The sequence below is a fragment of the Dicentrarchus labrax genome, unplaced genomic scaffold (genome assembly GCF_905237075.1).
Source record: "Dicentrarchus labrax unplaced genomic scaffold, dlabrax2021, whole genome shotgun sequence".
NCBI classification, from domain to species: domain Eukaryota; kingdom Metazoa; phylum Chordata; class Actinopteri; family Moronidae; genus Dicentrarchus; species Dicentrarchus labrax.
The window spans coordinates 8,835,626-8,857,343 of NW_026136714.1; the positions used below are offsets into that span (position 1 = coordinate 8,835,626).

General features: G+C 40.4%; 5 protein-coding genes across 8 annotated transcripts in view; 3 read left to right on the forward strand and 2 right to left on the reverse strand.

Moving 5' to 3' along the window:
* The first annotated feature begins 36 nt into the window (after positions 1-36).
* Positions 37-3,550, forward strand: tcn2 (transcobalamin II). Of its 2 annotated transcripts, none has more exons than XM_051423647.1 (10): positions 37-165; positions 484-554; positions 1,026-1,215; positions 1,328-1,497; positions 1,848-2,000; positions 2,166-2,338; positions 2,423-2,597; positions 2,687-2,867; positions 2,957-3,075; positions 3,180-3,550. In XM_051423647.1, the coding sequence occupies exons 2-10, from the start codon at positions 497-499 to the stop codon at positions 3,239-3,241; spliced, it is 1,281 nt and encodes a 426-aa protein (XP_051279607.1). In that variant the 5' UTR covers positions 37-165; positions 484-496; the 3' UTR covers positions 3,242-3,550. The 2 variants fall into 2 exon arrangements, with proteins under 2 accessions (XP_051279607.1, XP_051279609.1); XM_051423649.1 differs by having other exon boundaries at positions 68-165; positions 487-554.
* A 792-nt stretch (positions 3,551-4,342) lies between these two features.
* On the forward strand, positions 4,343-7,483 carry dguok (deoxyguanosine kinase). Of its 2 annotated transcripts, XM_051423652.1 has the most exons (8): positions 4,344-4,638; positions 4,748-4,982; positions 5,076-5,185; positions 5,276-5,475; positions 5,755-5,902; positions 6,034-6,149; positions 6,604-6,703; positions 6,896-7,483. In XM_051423652.1, the coding sequence occupies exons 2-8, from the start codon at positions 4,772-4,774 to the stop codon at positions 6,920-6,922; spliced, it is 912 nt and encodes a 303-aa protein (XP_051279612.1). In that variant the 5' UTR covers positions 4,344-4,638; positions 4,748-4,771; the 3' UTR covers positions 6,923-7,483. The 2 variants fall into 2 exon arrangements, with proteins under 2 accessions (XP_051279611.1, XP_051279612.1); XM_051423651.1 differs by having other exon boundaries at positions 4,343-4,982.
* An 80-nt stretch (positions 7,484-7,563) lies between these two features.
* Positions 7,564-10,015, forward strand: spaw (southpaw). The gene is made up of 3 exons (XM_051423650.1): positions 7,564-8,236; positions 8,627-9,441; positions 9,545-10,015. Exons 1-3 carry the CDS (start codon positions 7,951-7,953, stop codon positions 9,695-9,697), a joined length of 1,254 nt encoding a protein of 417 aa, XP_051279610.1. The 5' UTR covers positions 7,564-7,950; the 3' UTR covers positions 9,698-10,015.
* Positions 10,016-12,255: 2,240 nt separating this feature from the next.
* eif4ebp1 (eukaryotic translation initiation factor 4E binding protein 1) lies at positions 12,256-15,408 on the reverse strand. Its single transcript, XM_051421432.1, has 4 exons — positions 15,214-15,408; positions 14,908-15,092; positions 14,015-14,206; positions 12,256-12,861 (listed from the first exon to the last, which is right to left on the reverse strand). Exons 2-4 carry the CDS (start codon positions 15,041-15,043, stop codon positions 12,830-12,832), a joined length of 360 nt encoding a protein of 119 aa, XP_051277392.1. The 5' UTR covers positions 15,044-15,092; positions 15,214-15,408; the 3' UTR covers positions 12,256-12,829.
* Positions 15,409-15,905: 497 nt separating this feature from the next.
* Positions 15,906-21,718, reverse strand: part of ank1a (ankyrin 1, erythrocytic a) — an 89,526-nt gene continuing 83,713 nt past the window's right edge. For both annotated transcript variants that reach the window (XM_051421431.1, XM_051421428.1), the window contains 2 exons: positions 21,045-21,143; positions 15,906-19,707 (listed from right to left, as the gene is read on the reverse strand). In XM_051421431.1, coding sequence (XP_051277391.1) covers positions 21,072-21,143 — 72 coding nt within the window. In that variant the 3' untranslated portion in view covers positions 15,906-19,707; positions 21,045-21,071. The remainder of the gene's footprint in view (positions 19,708-21,044; positions 21,144-21,718) is intronic.

Below are 21,718 nucleotides of genomic sequence, written 5' to 3' on the forward strand. Positions count from 1 at the left end.
GTTCATGGGCCGACTCACAGCTGTGTTTAAAGGGACCATCTTGCTTTTTTCATCGCTTTGTCATCTCAAATGACGAGTCATGTGACATTGAAATACTAGAAGCTGTTGTCTCTGCCTGTCTTCTCACTCACCACTGATTCTTCACACTGGAGTCACCCTGAGCAGGTAAAACACAACTGTTTACTGCAACATTTAAAAAAAGCGTACAGGTTAAACACCTAGCTGCTGTAATAGTATTATAATAACGCTGTTATGAACATTTAACTTACAACGCTGAGTGGATATGTACGTTATGTAAGCCATAGGTATTTTATTGCAGTTATTCTAGGATTTACTGTTTGGCATCTGTGTATCTGCCTCTCTAAAGTACCTAAAAACTTTCAGACTAGAAAGGGTTTTTTTGATTTCCCCATTTTAGAGTACTTGTGTTGTCACTTTAACATTTTAGACAAATATGTTGATTTCCTTGTTTGTGTTGTCCAGCAGGTTGTCCAGAATGCTGTCTTTGGTCTTAATCACAGGCCTCCTGGCTTTTGCTTCTGGCAAACCATGTGGTAAGTATTATTCATTATTTTTTAATAAAACCAGTTTTACCAATCATTAAAACTCCCGATTGACTAACATTGTTTGAACTCAGGGAAGAAACCACTGTACAAATACACTGACTCACTGGTCTGGACATTTACTGATTTTGCAATTTGATTTTAAATGGCCTTCACATTGCTTGCTCATTGACAAAAGTTGAGCAACTGTCAGTTACTGACAATGTTGGCACCTTTTTGGTCATCACTGAGGAGGTTAAATATCACAGAGAGACATATTTGAAACATGAACACAACTAGAGTTCTTTCCATTATTAAGTCTGCACAGTCTTTGTTTCCTCTCGTTGTGACTGCTGATGCTGCAGTTCTGATTTTGCAATGCTTCGAAAGTTCATGTTGATGTCAGCAGGAGTTACTGAAATACTTTTATGCCTGTGACCAAAACTTCTGAGAAATGTTTTTATTTTTAATATTTTAACCCAGATACTGAAGGATCCAACAGTGAGCTGCTCCTGTCACTCAATAAGAATCTCCTTCGCTCTCTGGAGACGCAGGAAGGACTCCCCAATCCCAGTGTTCACTTGGCATTACGGCTTTCCAATCACCACAACCTGAACAAGGAGAGAGAACACCTGGCCAGGCTGAAAAGTCATTTGCACAATAACATTCAAAGGTATTGCACATTTTACAAATGCACTCATTCTTCTTCTATTTAAAATCTGTATTTCCATTGATTTATTTTCTGATGTACTACCTACAACTTAAGTTTCCTGTGTCTTTCTCAGCTCTCTCTCTAATAGCCAGTCTGTGGTCGGCCTCTTGGCGCTGTACACTCTGGCTTTGAAGTCCTCCTGCTCTGACCTCAACACAGTCACCTTCACCGTCAACGAGAGGAGTGAGACGCTGCTGACGCACCTGAAGAAGCAGATGGAACTAGAAAAAGAGCATATTGCCTGTAAGTTTTCCTTTGACCTTTTGGAGGCCAACATGGTCATAAAAAGTGTTCACCAGCTTGTTTTACGTTTTGCTACAAAATGAGTTCAAAGTTTATTTAGTGTGGAAAGGAAATCCAAGAAAAAAGAAAACTTGGGTTGACCTGAAGTAAATTAAACAATTTAACATTATATAATTTATATGTTTTGTATTTATGTTATTAGATTATTTTAATAATCTACTTTAAGCTCATAATCTACTTTTGTCATTAGAGCAACTAATTCCATCTGTTGTAGTGTCTGTTGCTTTGGAGAATTTCTTCATGTTTTAATATAATTTGGTTTCTTTCGTTCCTTCTCTCCTTTTTCGCAGTCAGCCAACGCCCTTTGACCAACTATTACCAGTACTCTCTGGGCGTGCTCGCTCTTTGCGTGAGCAGCATCAGGGTCAACCACCATGTCAGCCACAAGCTCATCAAGGCAGTCGAACATGAGCACTTCACACATGGAGAATCTGAGAGTGTTGGTGAGTGAAACCTTCCTAAATGAATGATATGATTAAATAAACGATGTGCAGAAATATGCTGGCAGGGATACATCTCAGTTCTTGGAATAAAAACTGTCTAATAGATGCTACTCTACTTACCACTCACAATCGAACACACATTTGAATCCTACTTTCTGTCCATAGATACCTATGCCATGGCTGGAATGGCACTGCAGTGTGTGAAGGATGCTGGCTCTTATTTGCACAATGCTGCTGAGCTTGACACAGCCCTTACCAAGATCCAGCAGAAGCTCTTGGCCTCTCATAGGACTGATGGTCACATTGGCAATGAGTTCAGCACAGGCCTTGCAGTTCAAGTAAGGATCTTTTTTGCTCAGCTGCCCTTGTCTCTTTCACCACCACCTGTGCAGCTAAAAATGTACTTATTTGATGTTTTCAAGGCCTTACTGGCAATGGGAAGCCCAGTTGCAGAGTGTGCTGTCCCGATGGAGGCCATGAGGGCAGACGCCAGAAACAACACATACCATAACCCCATGGCCATCTCTCAGATCCTGCCAGCTCTCCACCAGAAATCCTACCTGACAGTTAAAAGCAAGGAGTGCGACAATGACGATGGTATGTGCAGCGTTATTTCTTCCCCCTGCAGTCACTTCAGGTGGTTTCAGGTTGTCACTGTTGTTGTCATGGTGTGTGCCTTTCTACAGACACTCTGGTGCTGGAGCCCATAGATCCTGTGGTGGTTTTACCAAGCAACACCAAAGTCACTGTGATCGTGGAAGTGGTGACGACCAGCGGGCCAGCTGCTGTTTACTCTGTGGATGTGCCAAAGGGCAGCTCTCTGTTGGAAGCCCTTGAACTTCTCAAGGCGGGAAATGTTGGCTTCACGTGAGTTCATATGATGTAACTTGGTAAATTTCAGCTTTTTAAACTCAAACAAAAGTCCTGCATGAGTAATATTTGATGCTCTTTGGCAGGTTTGAGAAGGAGACCAGTCTGTGGGGACCCTTCTTAAGTGCGGTGAATGGAGAGCAGGCCAGACAGAGCGACCGCAGATATTGGCACCTCTCCTCTGATGGTACTGCACTCAGTGAGGGTGAGGAAACACACACACTTATACATTGTGACTTACTAATACAGCATTCTCTTTATTTATTTTACCTGCTGCTTTAATTTCACTTTTTTGGTTTGCTCCCTCAGGTGTCGGTGATTTCAAGATTAAGGCAGCTCAAAAGATCACCATCAAAAACACAAGCTACTGAGAGTCAGTCACAGTCAACAGTGATCAAATCACAAAAGCAGTTCAATCTTTTGTTTTTTTTATCCTCTGTTGTTTTAACCATTGATTATACATATATTTCAAGTAGGTTTGAAACTTGAATAATAAAGTGTAATTTAGAACTAATTGAAGAGACTTTAGTGTGAATATTCTAACTTTAGTACGTAAATTGTAAAGCTTTTTTTATGATGGATTGTTAAATGAGTGTAAAATGTTTATTCAAATGAATTACAATGCGTGACTTTGCTTTTTTAAACAAATAAAAGAAGGTTGTGATGGCCTTTAGAGTTTCTGTAAGTTTGTGTTTTGTTACAAACAAAATATGAATTATAAGCAAGTGATTGCCTGTATAAATTATTAGATCTCTTTACAAAGTAACATGGTCATTCAAAACCATGCAATTTGGTTAATTAGATTTGTATTGCATGTGTCTAAAGTACCTTTATTATGCATTATGGAGTGCTAATTGACATTGTCACACTTACTTGTGTCAGTGGGGCTCCAAACATATATTATTTGATGCTGACATTTCTTGTAGCTGACATTTTCATGCAGATTGTTACAGTTTGAACAGTAAATTGATTGAAGTACAAGATCAAACCCTAGAAATAAAACATTGGATGTCTTCAAAGTGACATGGCTGGGGGTGAAAAAGGGGTGCTGTGACTCATATTTTGTGACACATATTTCCATAGGCCATTAACACTTTTGATTGAATGTCTGATGCTGAGGTTGAAAACATAAGAGTGGCTCTCTCTTGGAAATAATAAAGAAAAAATATCCAAATGTCAGCATGAATCAAGATGAACAGGCATTATCCCGAGGTACACACTCAACGAATAAAACACTCAAACTATACGGCTTTAAATGTCTAAAAACTGTGTGAAAATGAGAAAAACATGCTATATGTCTACAGATTTTCTGCATGAACAGAAATAAAAATGGACCTCATTCATCTGGTGGAAATCTCAGGGCAAAGCACAAGTACTTTCGGACGTATGACCAAACTTTCAATATAGCTAAACTTGTAAAAATCCAGCATTAATCATTCCCCCCCCCGGTTTGTCAAAATGCTTTTATTGTGAAAGTACAGAACGTGTACACCGGAAGTGATTCCTGTGGCTACTGTTTGTAGCATTTGGACACATTTTTATATAAAGTTATGCTACTAATTTCACCTACCGGCAGTAAATATGCGAGGCACGAAAAAGTGAGCGCAACAAGAACAACTCAAGCAATATATCGGTGTTTATAAATGCAGTAATAGTTGCACATATAGCTGGAAATCGACTATTCATAACGAAAGTTCATGTTAGCTACATCCTGGAGATGATTAGCTAACTACCATGAGGTTGTCTCACTAACGTCAGCCGGCACCAGGTGATGACATGCAGATTAATGTTGTAATACTTATGTACTTGTATTTATTTATATCATAATGTCTACTCTGTATCGATGCGCTCTTTTGTACCGTGTTTCTACGTTAAAGAAACAGACAGGTTTGATACAGGTCATGAGATTTGGGTACAATGCGCCATCTTCACCGTGGAAGACACATAACACCGTGTGGGGAGTTGGAAACACAGCCATAACTCAGACAACTAACCTCAGCACCATGGCCAGTCAGTCAGGGAAGCTCAGTTTTTCTTGTTCAAGGTGCTTTTCAAGTTCAACTAAGGCTGGATCCGCTCGAGTAAAGAGAGTTTCTATCGAGGGCAACATTGGTAAGTTACAGTATTTCAAAATAAGATGAGATATTTGTGTGCCACGTCATTAGCTGTATGTGATCTCCTGTATTATGTCATCTCAAATATCAGCTGTTGGAAAGTCGACTTTTGCACGACTGTTGCAGTCAGCTTGTCCAGACTGGGAGGTGGTGGCAGAACCTGTAAGCAAGTGGCAGAACATTGAGAGTGGTACCTCGAAGGTTTGTGCACATTCTTCACATCTATATCTTTTCCCCCAACAACAATCAAAAGGAGGCCAGGCTGACCATCTCCACTTCTGTTTTTGACAGGGGACAGACGGGTCCCCCCAAACAACAGTCAGCAACCTGCTTCAGATGATGTACCAGGACCCTCAGCGCTGGTCGTACACATTTCAGACGTACTCCTGTATGAGCCGGCTGAGAACTCAGCTCGAGCCTCCTCCTGCTCACCTGCTCAGCTCAGAGGGAACACCTGTCCAGGTGTATGAGCGCTCAGTCTACAGTGACAGGTGAGTGAGTCAGGGCACTGCAGGTTTGGGTCCCCAGAAGACCCATTATCATCTCAGATGGGCGAGAAGATGTTGATGTCTTCTTTACTAAAATGATTTCAATCAGAGTGAGCGAGGAAGCTGCTGACTTTCTCCACTATCCATAAATTGACACATTATAACTATATTATTTTTGTTATTGATTAAAGTTATGCTCATGATATAAATTTCATGAAATGGATACATGTACTTTATGTACCTTTTAACTGCATTCTCCTCCTTGACTCTCTGTCCTGTCAGATACATCTTTGCCCTGAACATGTTTGATCTGGGTTGTATAAACTCTACAGAGTGGGCAGTCTACCAGGACTGGCACTCCCTCTTGGTGGAGCAGTTTGGACACCAGGTGGAGCTGGAGGGCATCATCTACCTCAGAGCCCCACCTCAGGTATGAACCTCAGAGATTTAATGTTACCAAGAGATGTAATTAATCTGACACGAGGGAAAAAGATGTTTGTAGCACATCATTTTGACTTTTTTATATTTGTGTTATTCAAATATTCCTCTTATAACTCTCAGAAATGTATGGAGCGCCTGGAGCGTCGGGGAAGGGCAGAAGAGAAGGGAGTGAAACTGGACTATCTGAATAAGCTACACGTTCAACATGAGAGGTGGCTTGTTGAGAAGAGCACTGAGTGAGTTGTGATGTGTGTGTCCTCTCTCTGTCTATCTTTAGACTTTTATGTTGAATATTTCCAATGACACAACATTACACAACCTTTTGAAGTGTAAAGTTAAAGTCTTCTGGCTGATAGATCCTTTTTGATGCACTTTAATAATCAGGTGGCTACTGTGAATGCAGGCCTGATGTGCACAGTGTGAAAACCTGTAGAGACTTATAATAATAATTAAATATAATAATCCAACCAGAATCTGATATAAAGTGTTGAAATAAAATAAATTCAGTGAAATTACCAGCGGTGGTGCAGCCATTGCATTACAGGATGCTCCACTCAGATTCCTGTTCAATCGCCATTTTAAATGCCTTTCCTTGCAGCTGTTTGTTGCTCAGCTGTGAACAGATGACAGTCAGCAGTGTGTGGCCGGGAGACTTTGTGTAATACAGCTCGGCTCTCTCCCTTTTTTCAGAATACATTTTGAGAAGTTGAAACAGATCCCTGTGTTACAACTCGATGCCAGTGTGGAGTTTCAGAGTGACCCAGTCGTGCGGGAGCAGTTTATAACTGAGGTATGTTTTTATTTATTGCACTTTGCTGTAATAGCTGCTATGTCAGGGACAACCACAGGAGGGCCCCGTCCTAATGTTTGGGACCTCATTTTTCATCCTCCCTGTCAGACACATTCCCTTTTTCTGATCTGATGTCTGATGCGTTTCATGTTTCTGATCCGTTGTGATCTTAAAGCACCTTTTCATACACAGGTGAAGAACTTCTTCAATGCTTTATAAGAAGATCAGCAGCAGGAATCGGATGAGACCAGTCAGACCTCAGTCAGTCAAGTGTGTTAACTGACACATAACTACACACAAGCCTCATAGAGTGAAATATAAAGTAATATAAAAGCTTTTCTCTTTTTGATTAGCTTCTGTCTTTACAGGACCATACTACATAAAACACACAGTTTTGTCTATTTGAATGTGTTGCTTCTAAAGAGACTTTTAGATTGTTACATCTTTTGTTGTTATTTTATGTGTTGTAGCGTTGTTTTGAAGTCACTTCTTGTACTGTTTATTTAATTTGAAATCTCTGTAACACAATAATTCACACATCTGAGCGCTTGAAACACAGAGAAACACTGTTGAGTGATTTTATATCTTTTTCAAATTATAAATGATATGTGCTTTCACTAATATGACCATTTGGACCGTTTACTGAATATAATACAGATTTTGTGTATGTTACTGTTTTACACATTCCCGAATGACAACCAGGAACGAGCAGATAAGACAAGTGTTGTATTTTATGTTTGTTAAATAAATAAAAAAAGATTTGTGTTTTTAAATATTAAATTTGTCTTAAAAGTCTGTTTTGTTATTTTATCTTTTACCTTTATTATTTGTTTCTGTATGTGTGAAATTATACGTTACTTCTCCCACTGTTGCTAAACAGTAAGGTGTTAATGGCTGTACAGCATTTAAAGAATTATTTGTTAATGGATTTTTACATTTCTAAAGGATTAGGTTCCTCAATGAATATAAAAAGCCAGGCAGTTTGACAGGACAATGACCTTGGCTAAATGTTTGTTTTTTTCTGCCCCTGTGATGTGCTCTGATGATCAGAGGGGCTGTTAAGATGCCTGGAGTGGTCAGGGGTCATCAAAGGGCAGCTGTCCACTATAAAGGGGCCTGGCTGGAGCTCTGTCTGCACATAGCATCATTTCAGCCTCAGCTCAGCTAGAGGAAGGAGATCTTTGCCTCTCTCTCTCTCTCTCTGTCTCTCATTATTGTTGCAGTAGACTTTGTGAGTTTTAGTTAAAATGGATGCTAGAGTCCTGACTGTTTTCGTCACATTCCTCTTTTGCTCTTCTGGAGTTGTTTTCTCCACTCAGGGGCACAGATATCACACAGGACTCGAGGCCAGTTTAGCATTCAGAAATCTCTCAACAAGTCATCGCAGCAGATACCCTCTGTACATGATGCAGCTGTACCGCTCCTTCAGGACGGCTGATTCCTTGTTGTCAGTACCTGTCAACACCATCACTACACCGGGCGAAAACGTGTCAGCGCACAGTTCTGACTCCGTCCTAAGTCTGATGGCCAGAGGTGAGTTAACTATTTACTTATTGTTTTTTTACATCACTGGATTTAAAGCATGTTATATCCTGTATATGTTAGTTTCTCCTCAGTGTGCTCTATCCTCCAGCAGCTCGTTGGCTGCTGTGTTATCTGTGTTATCAGACTCTCCCTTTTTACAACCTAGCAAGTGTCAAAATGCTTATTCGACTTTAAAGGCTTTCTCTGTTTTATGTGAGAGGGTGTGTATATTAGCCCTCAGACGTCCTTGCACAGGGGGGTTCAATACACATCCTGTCCTGTTCACCCTCTCACTCTGGTGTTTTGACATTTGTCCAGGGATCTGGTTTGCCCCTGAATCATCCAGACTGCTGACTGCTGTGCGTGGATTCTCATTTTAATGTTTTGTCTCATTTTTAGGTTGCCATCAAGAGGGTGAAAGATGGACAGTCACATTTGACATGTCGTCCATCTCTACTAGTGACCTTGTCCAGCTGGCAGAACTTCGGATCAGACTTCCCGCTTTCTCTGGCTCTGAGCGTGCCACTGTGGATTTATATCACTCCAGGAAGCAGAGCTGTAACCTGGACAGCACTTCATGCCAGGATGAGCACCTTTTCCTGGGGAGCTTCGGTACATCACCCAGCAGCACTAAGTCTTCCTGGAAGGTTTTTAATGTGACTGCTCTGTTAAAATATTGGCTGTACCAGGGAGATAGAGTGCCGAGCCAAGAGGCCTCAGGAGAACCTGACATGGACCATGGGAGCGGTGCTGGGGATGAAGGGGAGATTACTGAGTCCCTCTTGGAGAATTTAGGGTCAAGGCAAAGAAAAATTCACCATCCAACCACGAACAGGGTCACAATGGTCATCTTCTCCAAACATAACCTGCCACAGGAAGGCCATACAGCATACAGTCTCATTCATACTGTGGAGAACTCCAAGTATGTGACCAGGGACAGAGTCAGCAGTGACGGTCAAAGTCGACGCCACAAAAGGAACAGAATGGAGAGGTTGAGAGTGGCCGACGGAGCTTCACCTACTGCTGCACCAGCAGCAGCAGAGCCGGCCCAGAGGCCTCTGTGTCGGAAGGTGGACATGTGGGTGGACTTTGACCAGATCGGATGGGACGAGTGGATTGTGCACCCTAAGCGCTACAATGCATATCGCTGTGAGGGAGAGTGTCCTACACCTCTGGATGAGTCCTTCCGTCCCACCAACCATGCATACATGCAGGTAAGATGACAACATGATCCCCCCACTCTTTATCATTTTATACAATCACAAGTTGTTGTCTAGTTGCTGGTTTATTTATGTGAATCATTCATATATTTTTCAGAGCCTCTTGCGACATCACCATCCAGAAAGAGGGTCTTGCCCGTCCTGCGTGCCAACGCGCCTCAGCCCGCTCTCTATGCTGTACTACGAGAACGATGATTTGGCCCTGCGGCATCACGAGGACATGATTGTCGAAGAGTGTGGCTGTCACTAAAGGCCAGCCCATCGCCGGTTTCGCTGCAGTCACAAGAACCACTAGCAACGGAGTTTGAACTTTAATTCAACTGTTTCTCTACTGTCTTCGTGTAGATTGAGAGTCCTAGTCATGGCCTTTTTCAACAAACTACAAGATATGACTGTTAACTTTGAATGATTTTATCTCATCCATACTGGGTGGTACACAATAGTATATATCTTTAAGAAGAAAGCTCCATTATGCAAATGTTATATGTTTTATCTATTTATACATTAAAATGTTTATTTTGTACATAAAATATGAAACAATATATTAAAACAATTTATTTTGACATGATTGTGATGTTTTGTGTTTTTTGGACACGACTGAATTTGAACATAGTTTCTGAATATAATATATATAGTGTTGAGTTTAAAACACTATACTTACCACTATACTTTTTTTTGTGTTATTGTGCAAGTTTTTTTTAATTGACCACAGAAAATTTTAGGGGATGGGATAGTTTTCAACTTAATAAGGTATTATTAATAACATTAGATAACATTTAAATCTTTATGGTCATTATTTGCTTCCATGCATAAATCAATGATTTGCAACATTTTAAAAAATATTCAGGACCTCACATTCAGAGATATCTTACTGATCCATGGGGGATCAAGGTGCTAACATGACATTAAGAGCAGAAATAATATGTGTATTACAATAGCTAACAGTACATCTAGAAAGAAATATAGAAATGGTCCAGTTTTTTCTGGATTTTATTTGTAGTGATTCCCATTGAATCTCTCAGCAGTAGCTATGAAATAGAACAAAATCCACATAAACTTGTTGTACAACCTCTGTGACCTAACAGAAAGCTCTCCTCAGAGCCTCAACCTGCTCGTAGATACTCATCTACATCTTAATCCCACTTGCCTTCTGTGACTTGTGACCAGCTAACATCTTAGGGTATTTACCTTCCTCACCTCCAATCCACATCTTTAGGCCTTTTACAGCACACACATCATCAGAGGTCATTAGTGTCCTTTGTGGCCAGGCTTCTTTTGTTGATTGTGATCAAACAGGCAACAACCCAAAAAGTATACTGAAGGATGGAGCAATGGGGGGGGAGAAAAGCAGTAGCCTTTGTTTACTTTGGGGAGGGGGGCGTCAGGAAGCAGAGGTGACAAGAGGAGAGCCCAAACAAACAGAGAGCAATGTGAGGGAATGGAGAGAGTCAACGTCTGGATGCTGAAGCTACTGTGGAGGAAGGACAGGGTGGACTGAAACCGTTCAATCCACACCTCTACCCAAGACAAGACCAGACTAAGTTCTCTGGTAACTTTCGGTTTTATTCAACTGTACGCAATTGTATTGCCAGCAATGATGCCTGAAAGCTTTTAACCAGCCTATACTTACCACAAAAGGTATGTTTTTCACATAGATGATGAAATAGGATGAGTATGATGATGCACAAACACTGTTTGTCCAGAAAACACAACACACACAGCAGGAGAGCTTGATATCATCACCTCCACATTGTGTGTCACTTCTCTCACAGTTATTTAACAAACCTTTGTTTGGTGGTCAGGCAATTCCACTCTTTTGGGAATTATTACCAATTAATGCAGATAAATATTTATCTTATATTCCTGCACATTTTAAAATCTTTGTCAGTAGTTGTGTTCAAATTAGTGGACCTAAAGTAAGTACTACTTTCTGCTACATACGGTCCTGTTCTGCAGTTATTCAGTGCACCAATGATCAGGTACCTTTAACACCATTTACATACATGCCATAACATCTTTTGCAAATTCTTCCTGTTTAGTCCTATTCAGTGGTTAATGCAAAGGCGAACTGAAGCATATCTCAGCATGCATTTGTAAAAGACAGAGAGAGAACTGAAAGCTGAACACAACTGTTCACATTAACATCTGGGGATCGTAAATTGTCCAATTGCACCTGACTTTGCACATCTTTGGAAACTTGCAGAACAAAGAGAGGGGCTTAGAAAAACCCATTAACTCTGTAGCCTGAGACGTCCTGGGACATCGATTATTTGGAAGCATTTATATAATAAATTCACATCAAAAGGGAAAAGCCTAGTAAACCAATTCAAAATGAACATACCAAAACACGGAAAAGAGAAGTGGAACAGAAATGTTGCATGATTCTATGACCCCATCTGGCTCTTAGGAGGGAGGGAGTCTCCTCCAGCTATGTTCAGTTGTGTATTGACCGAGGTTATCAGTTGCCAGCGAGCTCCGTGAGGAATTCCTCTGATATGACTTGTGGTGAATCAGTGGAGCACAGGAAGTGCTAAAGACTGTTGAGCAACATGTCTTAGTCCAGATTTATTATTCCAAGATGTGTATTAACTCTTCACTTTAAATCAGGAAACATTTGAACTCGGCTCGGCTAATAGTCATCTAATCTTTTTATTGTGTAAATAGTCAATGGCTTTCTTGGCTTTTTGCTCTTTCAGGTGGCACAGTCCTAGAGAAATGTGTATTCAGACCAGTGAACCGATAACCATGAAGACATTACCCTGACTGTTGTGAAATTATAATCCACTGACAAGACAGAACAAGACTCACTAGGAGCACAGAATTGCTTTAATGCTTTGTCACCATACAAACCGTGTGAAAATCTGTTCCAAAAAATTTGATCAACAAAATTGTTTTTACATTCTCTGTATGACACTTCGGGAAAAACAAATTATACAGTATCTTGAACATTTCAAGGCAATATCTGAAGAGAGGTGTCAGGAAATGTGTCGAAATAAAAGCACATCAAGTGACAAATCCTTCTGGAATGGTTATAAATTCAGCTCATTTCAATTATCTCTGTTCTTATGAATGAGGCTTTGTTGGTGTTAAGTACTCAGTGTTGATTTTAAACTTGTAGCCACTACAGGAAGGCACACTTTGTCACACATAAATCAGGTTTAAGCCTTGAGGCAGACAGAAAAAGTTTCATTACAGATTTGTTCTGGGCAAAACAAGCAAATGAGATTGATAAAGACAGACTTTAAAAACACTAAGACACTGGAGACACTGAAGGCGAACCTCCATCCTCATGGAATGGATGATGAAAAGAGAAGGTGCTCCTGAGCTTCTCTTCACAGCATCTTGTTGGTAAGTCTGACTTTAATACTTGTTCCAGGACAACCTAGATGTCCATTTCAAACTGTGCATCATCACCTATAAAAAATAAAATAGAGAAGACACAAATACTTCATAAAGCAAATGTCTTACTACATTAGGATTCAACAGTCTTGTATTACATTGAACTCACAGCAGGACGACTGTAGGATCATTAGCAGGTAAACTGATGAAGAACATCTGGCAGTGACCAATTCACCACAGGGTGTCCATGATTCATTTAATTTGACAAGAACCAACAACTAATATGTTTTTTTAATATAGTTATCTAACCTGAAATGCCTTCAAATATGTGTCTGTCTTTTCAAACAAACTCAGATATATGAATATGTTTTAAGTAAATGGTTAGTTCTGATGGACTGCAACTGCCTGTATAAGTAATCAGTCATTCAAGAATAAAACTGACAAAAACTAATAAGAAATCATATCAGGTCTTAGCTGAGCTCCAACCCCCAATCAGAGCTTTGTAGGTGGGGTGGATAAGTCACCATCTTGTGCCACAGCCAAGAAAATGTTGACAATCATATGTGAGACTGACGCAGATGTTCAGGTTGCTGCAAGTCGACTTATTGAAATAACAACTCTAAATCTGACATAAAATTATGTTGACAGGACTCATACGTCACTAGATACTGACTTTTAACAAAAGTTAGGAAAAGAGAGCACATTACTCTTGTTTTAGCGACCCTGCATATTAGAAGTGATTTTAATACGGTCCTTAAACTTACATTTAGGGCCTCTGAATCTGGTATTTTAACTGTCCCTGAAGAATCCCGCAAAACGAGCAGGGAAACTGTTTCTAGCTAACACTGTGTCCACTGAAGACAGAATAGCTACTTAACATGTATCTGTTTTTATTATTTTTTGAGTGTAAAGCACTTTGAGCTTAATTTAATTAAAAAGGTGCTATATGAATAAATATTATTATTATTACTCATTAGTTAGGGCAAAACTACAAAAAAAGCTCCAAATCTCAGGTTGAACGATAAAAAGGTACAAATGACCTCCTTTTATCTTGTGTTCAAACCTCAAAACGGGCTTCTATCATCCATGAAAGACAGAGAATGGCTGCTATGTGAAAACAGGTTAATGATTTAATGTCAGATAGTGATACATGTGACATAACTGAGGTCTTTTCAGTGCTGCAGCTTTTGAATTTAATAGCTACAGTCACCCTGAGGTGTGAACTTACCAGTGTTGCTGCTTTCAGGTGCAGGGATGTTGTTGTTGTTCAGTAGTTCTCCATTACGGGCCTTCTCGTTGGTGTCTCCAGAGGGAGGACTGGTCACCCCGGGAATCTTGGGCAGACCTCGCGGAGGAGTCTTGGCCACTGGAGAGCTGCGACACTCCAGCAGGAACTTTCGGTCGTAGATGATCCTGGTACCTTTTGTGTTTGGAGGCAGGAAAAGAAGAAGGAAGACCATCAGCTGCTTCAGTCATCATTCATCACTTCTCTTCATTACTCTGCTGCAGCTTCCTCCACCATCTAAACCTAGTAATGTTGGTGTAACTCAAATTTGAAGGCCATCAAATCTAACCGTATCACCATCTATAAATGGTACTTTTCTTGATGTAAGTGTATTCTATTATTAGTGTATAAAGGGGCAGAGTAACTCAGTCTGTAGGGACCTGTTAAATACAGTATCTAATGTGGACTGGTGGCCACCAGGAGCACCATTACCGACAGCGGACACTAGGTGTCGCTATTGCTTCAACATCAGCTGATAAAACCCACAATAAAACCCCGAAAACACGTCTCATCTCACCCAGAAAACAAGTTGCAATGGACGATATGCCACCCACATGCATGCACTCACACTTACTCCACAGCTTTAGAGTCAATAACGTCAACAATCTGCGTCTATTTGCAACCAAACACTTGCTAGCTTAGCGTTAGCAGTTAGCTCAAACAGAGCTAGCAGCTGGTTGTGCACGGTGGCGTTTTCTGACAGCGACCGACCTCATGGAGTTAGCCTGCACACAGCTGTTCAGTGTGCATAAGAGCGTAAATCATGTATGACCGTGGGTAGCAGCACGTCTCTCCGACACATAGAAGTTAATAAGAGGTGTAACAACAGCTCGTACCACCCGGGGTAGTGCTGAACAGGGTCCCTCCCGGGGTAGAGGAGTAGTCGTGGGGCATGTGCGTCGCGTCGTTGATGGTCACCCTCCTGGTCGACGGGATGGCCTTGGCAGTGGTCTTCTGGCAGTCAGTGGACATCTTCTCTCAACTCTAATGAACTAAAACTAGCTAACTGAAGGACATGAAACTGGCAACAACAAAGAAACAAACTATTGGTTTTGACAACACAACAAAGCCACGCCGCGCCTGTTTCAGATATTGCTTTGGCTCAACAGAATGGCTCCTTTCGGATAAATAAAAATAAATACCTCCTGTTTCATAAGTGCAAATGATGAAAGGCAGTATCTAGATTGGTCACATTACAACATGCAGTGTCTTTCTCACACACACATATACACACACACACACACACAAAGTGTCCAGGGTCTTTTGTTTCTCCGCTTCCACTCACTCTCTACATGCACACAAAACAACAGACAGACAGACAGACAGCAGACAGCAGACAAGCTGCAGGGGGAAAATAACTCCCGAGGTGGACAAAGTGAAGTTATCCCGCCCCCTACTGGTACATAATGCCTGTGCAATGGCTGTATATATTACATTAAAGCATATTTAATAGACCCCTGTCATCATATAGACTATCTAATTAGGCTGAAAGATCAACTTCTTATGATACTGGCAGTGAAACTACCACCAGTTATAACCCTAACATATGGCAAATACAAGCAATAGCTTCTGGTTTTATGTAATGCATACTGAAAACAGATATAGGCACTTGCCACTGGTGCATTAATTTGTCTATATGTGAGCTTTTGCAGAGTTTCAGTGAGTAGCTCTGGTATTTGGTATTTTGGTGAAGGTCTTATAGGATGTAATGATCTTCATTAGGCTGCACAGGACAAGGCCTGTATACAGAATGTATACAACACTTAAAAACTACAGTACGGTCATCAGCAGTTGGGCGTGCGTCTCACACAAAAGTATACACACTATACACAAACACATTTCATTTCTTTATTAATTTTTGTAAATGTTGAGCTGGTGTACAGAGTAAATTGTCAATAGATGTTCTCGGATTTTGATTGGATTAAAAGGCTTTTACATTTATATTTTAAATTCATGTTCGACTCTCCATAACAATAAAAAAAGCAAACAAAACAGGTTAAAATACCCACAAGACCCCTATTTATCCCCAGGTTGCAGGCATTACCCAGAACTCAACAGTCTCTTGGTAGCTACAGCTGTATGATGCTAAAAGTACATCCATAACATAACTAGAATCCCATTTGACAAGTAAGGGTGCATAGCATTCTAAGTAAATATATATATATATATATTTTCATATATTTCATATATATATAGCCTTTTATGTTAAAAACATTTTCTGTGCATGTGCGCAGTTGCATTCCTTAGTATTGAGTAATATGCTATTGCGTTAATAATGTCTTCGATCCATTCTAAAGGAATATACATGTGTTCTCTAGTTTTTGCAACAGTTAATATTTTTGCATGAACTTGGTGCATGGCGTCATCTCAGTAGTTCCTCGGTGCAGAGCTGAACTTTGTCTGATGTAACCACTCCTCCCTCTGCACAGTGTTCGGACTCCTTCTCTTCAAAACCGCGTTCAAACTGTCACCGTGTGGAAGCCTCAGAATCGGCTCAGACTTATATATTTGGTAAAGGGGGGTAGAAATTAGGGGAAGGTTGTGTTGAGGAAAAATGCTTGTCATCTTGAAAGACTAGCCGTCGGAGCCACAGAGTCTTCCCACAACTCCATCTGACTTCATGGTGCCCCCCCTTATTGTCTTTTCATCGGACCCCCCCCCTCTAACTTTGACATCAGCAGTGGATTTATAAGCGGCCTCTGCTTCAGAAAGCAACCCAAGCATACCATAAGTATGAGCCCTTAGAGAGCAAACTGTATGCTATAACATAAGGGCTAATACACCATTACACTGATGTGTAATCTTTATTAACATCCAACTTTTTGTGGTTATTAAAAAAGATAATAAAATAGAAATAATATCTGATGAAGGGATATTTGTTAAAGTGTCCAGAACCCATTTAAAGGCTTCTCTGTCTTCTCTCTCATGTTAAATGATTTGTGTGTATGTTGATGAATGTTGATGATCAACAGCAGATATTGAGTTGAAACAACAGAGTGAATACCCTATCATCTACTAAAGTACAGAGCCAACACAGATGACTATTTTATAACAAGACTTATAGTATACCAAAGACCTTACATTCATCATCTCTGGCTGTGAAGCCGTACTAAACAAACACTTATTGATGGGTGATTATTGCAAAGTTTCTGTGACTTACATATTTTTCCATAATAAAGCATTCAATGTCTAACATAATGTTTGAAAGAAATGCATGTAGGTAATTGATATCATGTGAGATGGCACGCTTATTGAGGTAAATCAACTTTAAAAAAATATGTGAGTTAGAATTACATGTATAATCTAAGAGCCTCTGCTCTTTGTCCATTTGCAATAAAACTTCCTGTGATATTATCACAACTCTGACATTGTCCTGATATCCAGGACTGAATATGTGATATTCAAATCACACACACAAACACACATACAGTAGGATTTCTTTCAAGGTGCATATGAATGTCTTTAAGGTTTAAAAACTATGACTAAACACGCCTACATTCCCTGATGAGTAACAAAAACAGACAGTGGGCATTTTGCAGATGGGATGGCTCATCTGAAGTCATACCAGTGTTTGCCCAATCTTAGTGTAAAACTTCACCGTTTTTTTTTTGTGAGAGTCAAAGTGATAAAATGTGGGATACTAATGTGCTGACATCATTTCTGTGTGGAGTGAGGAGCAGCCTAAAGCTGTGATTAACAGATCAAAATCTTAGAAAAGAACATGAACTATGATCCTAAATCCCCCCTCTCTCTTTCTCGCTCTATGTCACACTCAAACACACACTCAAACACACTCACACAAACAATCCTTTCCTTTTGTAAGCAGTTATTGCTTCTGCTGAAGTACAGTAATTAAGACAGTAAATCATGAAAAAAAAGACAAAAAAAGAAAGAAAGAAGGAGTGAAACAAAAGACACGCTTCGGGAAGGGTCAGGCTCACAGTTGCGGGTCGGTATTACAGTTTCTCATCACAGTGATTGGTGACTGACTGTCTTTGCTACACTCCAAAGAATTACCAAGGAGACAAACATCAAAGCTCAACACGTCCTCGACCCTCGACTTGACACTTTCCTTTCTCCAGCTGACTCTTTATCTTTTACCCAGTCAAACCAGTGCTACATTATTTCCAGCATTTCAGCTACTTTACCCTCATCAAGTGACATCTTCTGGTGGCGGTGGTTGTGGTGAGATGGTGTATAAGTGCACCTCATGTGTGGTGGTATAATATACTGCATGATGAGGTCAATCAGACGCTGCTGAAGGTGGGATCCTGCCCCCCCTGCTGGAGGTAGGCAGGACTGCTACATCTACTCTGAGAGGCTGACTGGAGGGGTGAGGGGGTGAGAGGTGGAGGTAGGGCAATAAGGGCAAGATTTAGAGTGAAGACTGGTTATTGGGATTTTGGCTCAGACAGACATCTGATTCACACAAAACCTCACAAGGATACAGCACACTGGGGACAAGAAAAGGCGGAGGAGTGGGATGGTAGAGTAGGTTAATCTCTCGTGATAATCTTTCACTCACCATATATCTCATTGTCACCCTCTCCACAAGGCAAACCACTCTGAGAGGAGATCGGGGAGGCAGGTTCAGTGCAGAAACCTGCCTCCCAAACCTCAAAAAGCCACAGTACAGTAAATGACTTACAACATGTCTTCCCTCTACAGTTTGACATGTCAAAAGCAAAAGGCGAAAGCACATGGAAAGCACAAAGAAACAAACAACCTGACACACAAAAATCTGACGTTTAAAACAGGCAGAGCGACACAACATTTGATATATAGAATAATATATAGGTTCAGACCAAACAAACCAAACGAGAAAAACAGGGAGGAAATTCTTATGTACCTGAAACAGCAGCATCAGTGGCATCGCATAGGGATCTTAGAACATAAACAACACACGTAACACACAGTCACGTATAGCATTTTAGTGCATACGATATTATGTACAACACCAATATCCTTGTGTGATAATTGTAGCTTTACTGGACTTAGAGAGCACTGGGACAGGTTTAAAACTAGTTTGTGATGCTCTTAGCTGGAAGAATGTGGCAGGGAGGAGGGGGAGTAACCTGTTGCCTAGAGATTATGTAATTCTCAGTATTTTAATCTCCCTTTTTTGACTGATACACTTTCCCCTGTTGGTTTAGAAAACGGGCCAGTGATTGACCATACCCCACATTGCATGCCTGTCCCACACAGTAGTGTCTCCTCCCCATCCCTCCCCACCCTTTTACCCTCCCTTGTATTCCCTCAGTATTTGTAGTTAAAGACAGGCCATGCGGCAGCAGTCACTCATGCTGATACAGATAACAGGAAGCACATTTTGGTTGCTAGTTTTTTTTTTTGTGTGTTTGGTTTTTGTTTTATACGAAATCATGCTTCTAGCCTAGTAGTAGATGTTTTTTTTCCACGGTTTCTTTAAAAAAAAAGGTAATAAAAACTACAAGTAAATCCGTATCCTTCTATTCCGGTGCGTGCTGATAGTCGGCAGAGCCGCTGTGGTTGGTGTCTGTTGCCCTTCATTTCTGTCTGTCTGCCTTTTTATGTATGTTCTTCCTCCTGTCAGCTGCTGCTGGTCATGTGTCCATGTAGGATGGTTTTGGTGAAGGGGTAGAATCCTGTGGAGAGCTCTGTGGAGAGACGGAAACAAGCTGATTTAAGACAAGCTACAACTTTCTAGTTGTCTGTCTAGAGCATCAACATGCAAACTGCAGTAAGTAAATGCAAATGTGTTTTTGAGTCAGAGATACAATATGTATGCTATATGTCTTCAATAGTGCTTGGCTAAACTGTCCATCTAAGCAAATTCTTTCAATTGATGCATATATATCACCCAAATTCCTGTCTTATTTTACTCATCAACAGTCATTTTAACACACTATTAAACAAAAGCATTAGTTCTGCAGAAGCATTCAAGCAAAAATGGTTGGCAAAAGTGGTTTAACATTCAGTAGTGAGTCGCTTGAAATACCAGTAATCTCAGGAATGTCATGGCCTTTATGTTAGAAAGGGCAAGTCACATATACACACACACACACACACACACACACACACACACACACACACACACACACACACACACACACACACACACACACGCACAAACACACACACCACAGTGGCTCCAGATAGCAATTTGCAGGACAACTGGCCTTACAGCTTTGACCTTGAGGGCTGTCACATTACAAGATCCTTTTAGGTTGGTTGTTTTGCTGAGTGCACATTGTGCCAACCCTTTTTCCAGCTTGTCACAGCATGCATGAAGAAATAAACTGGCTTGACACAATTTATTGCTAAACATTAATGATCTATTTGCATCAGACTTGTGCTGTCCATTTGTATGGCATTATACAGAGTGTACAATGGGACTCTTTGAACACAGAAATATAGATAAATTACGTGTGGTAGGGAAATTATTACCACACTAAGAATGAGTTAATTTAAAATAAATGAATCACCCAATATGATGATTGTTGTGTATTTGCTGTTATTCACAAATATAAGTCCATACATCAATGGTACACATTACAAAGCATTTGCAAAAAGGCAAGCAGCCTGAATTTATATTGTTCAGGTTGTAAAAAACTGAAAGAAAATTCCTGGGGCATTAAATATCACCTCAGATTTATATGGATATGTCTTCTTACTCCATATCACCTGATATCACCTTATACTGACTGAAACTCAATTCTATTTTAAACAATAAAAAACAACAACTCTGTCATAGAATGTCTCCATTTCCAGATTAAAATGTTATCATGTTTTTAGACTTTGTGGGCAAAGTGTGTCATTTATATTTTAACCATTTGTTAAACTGAAAATTCAAGTGTCATTTTGCTGTGCCAGCATCACATTGCATATCATTAGTATTGAATTAAAGGTACATTCAGATGCATTTAATCCAGAGAGAATGGATTAAATGGTCTAGCCCACAGGTCAGATGAGGCACTGTGGGTCAGTCCCGTACCTGCGGGGACGCAGCACTCAGTCTGCCTCACTGCTTAACTCTCCGCAGACTGGCACATTTCACTATCTGAGCACCCTTCTTCACATCCACAGTATCGGGCTACAGGGGGGAAGGGGTTGGCGGCAGACAAGGTGCGAGGATTGAGAAGAGGTGGGTTGACAGGAGCAGAACAAGAGGTTGAGGGAGTGTTAGTAAGGGACAGTAAAATAAAGGAGATGTGACAGGAAGAAAAAGATGAGGAAGGAAAACAGAAATGGAAGAACAGAGGAAGGAAATAGTGCCACAAAGAAAAACAACAGAGGAGATGTAATAGAAAAGTAAGAAACAAATAAGTAAAGGGAGAAGAAAGAGGGGGAAAAAACAAAGAAATTATGTATAAACAGTCAAGCAAGGACAGAAGTGATGGGTGGCAGTTGGAAAGACAGTTGAAGATAAGACGGCATCAGAAACATCTACAGTCTTTGGAATTCAGAGTAGACCTGTGTCAAATAATATTTGCAAATACATTTCTGATTTCATTACTGAATATTTAGATGGATGGGATATGACCACATCAGACAATACGACAATAAGTGCAAGAAACCCTAATGTCCTGAATTGTCACAATGTGTTAAAACCCCAGTCCTCTGCTATTTAAAAGTTAAAAGATTGTTAATAATATTTGACCCAGCTCT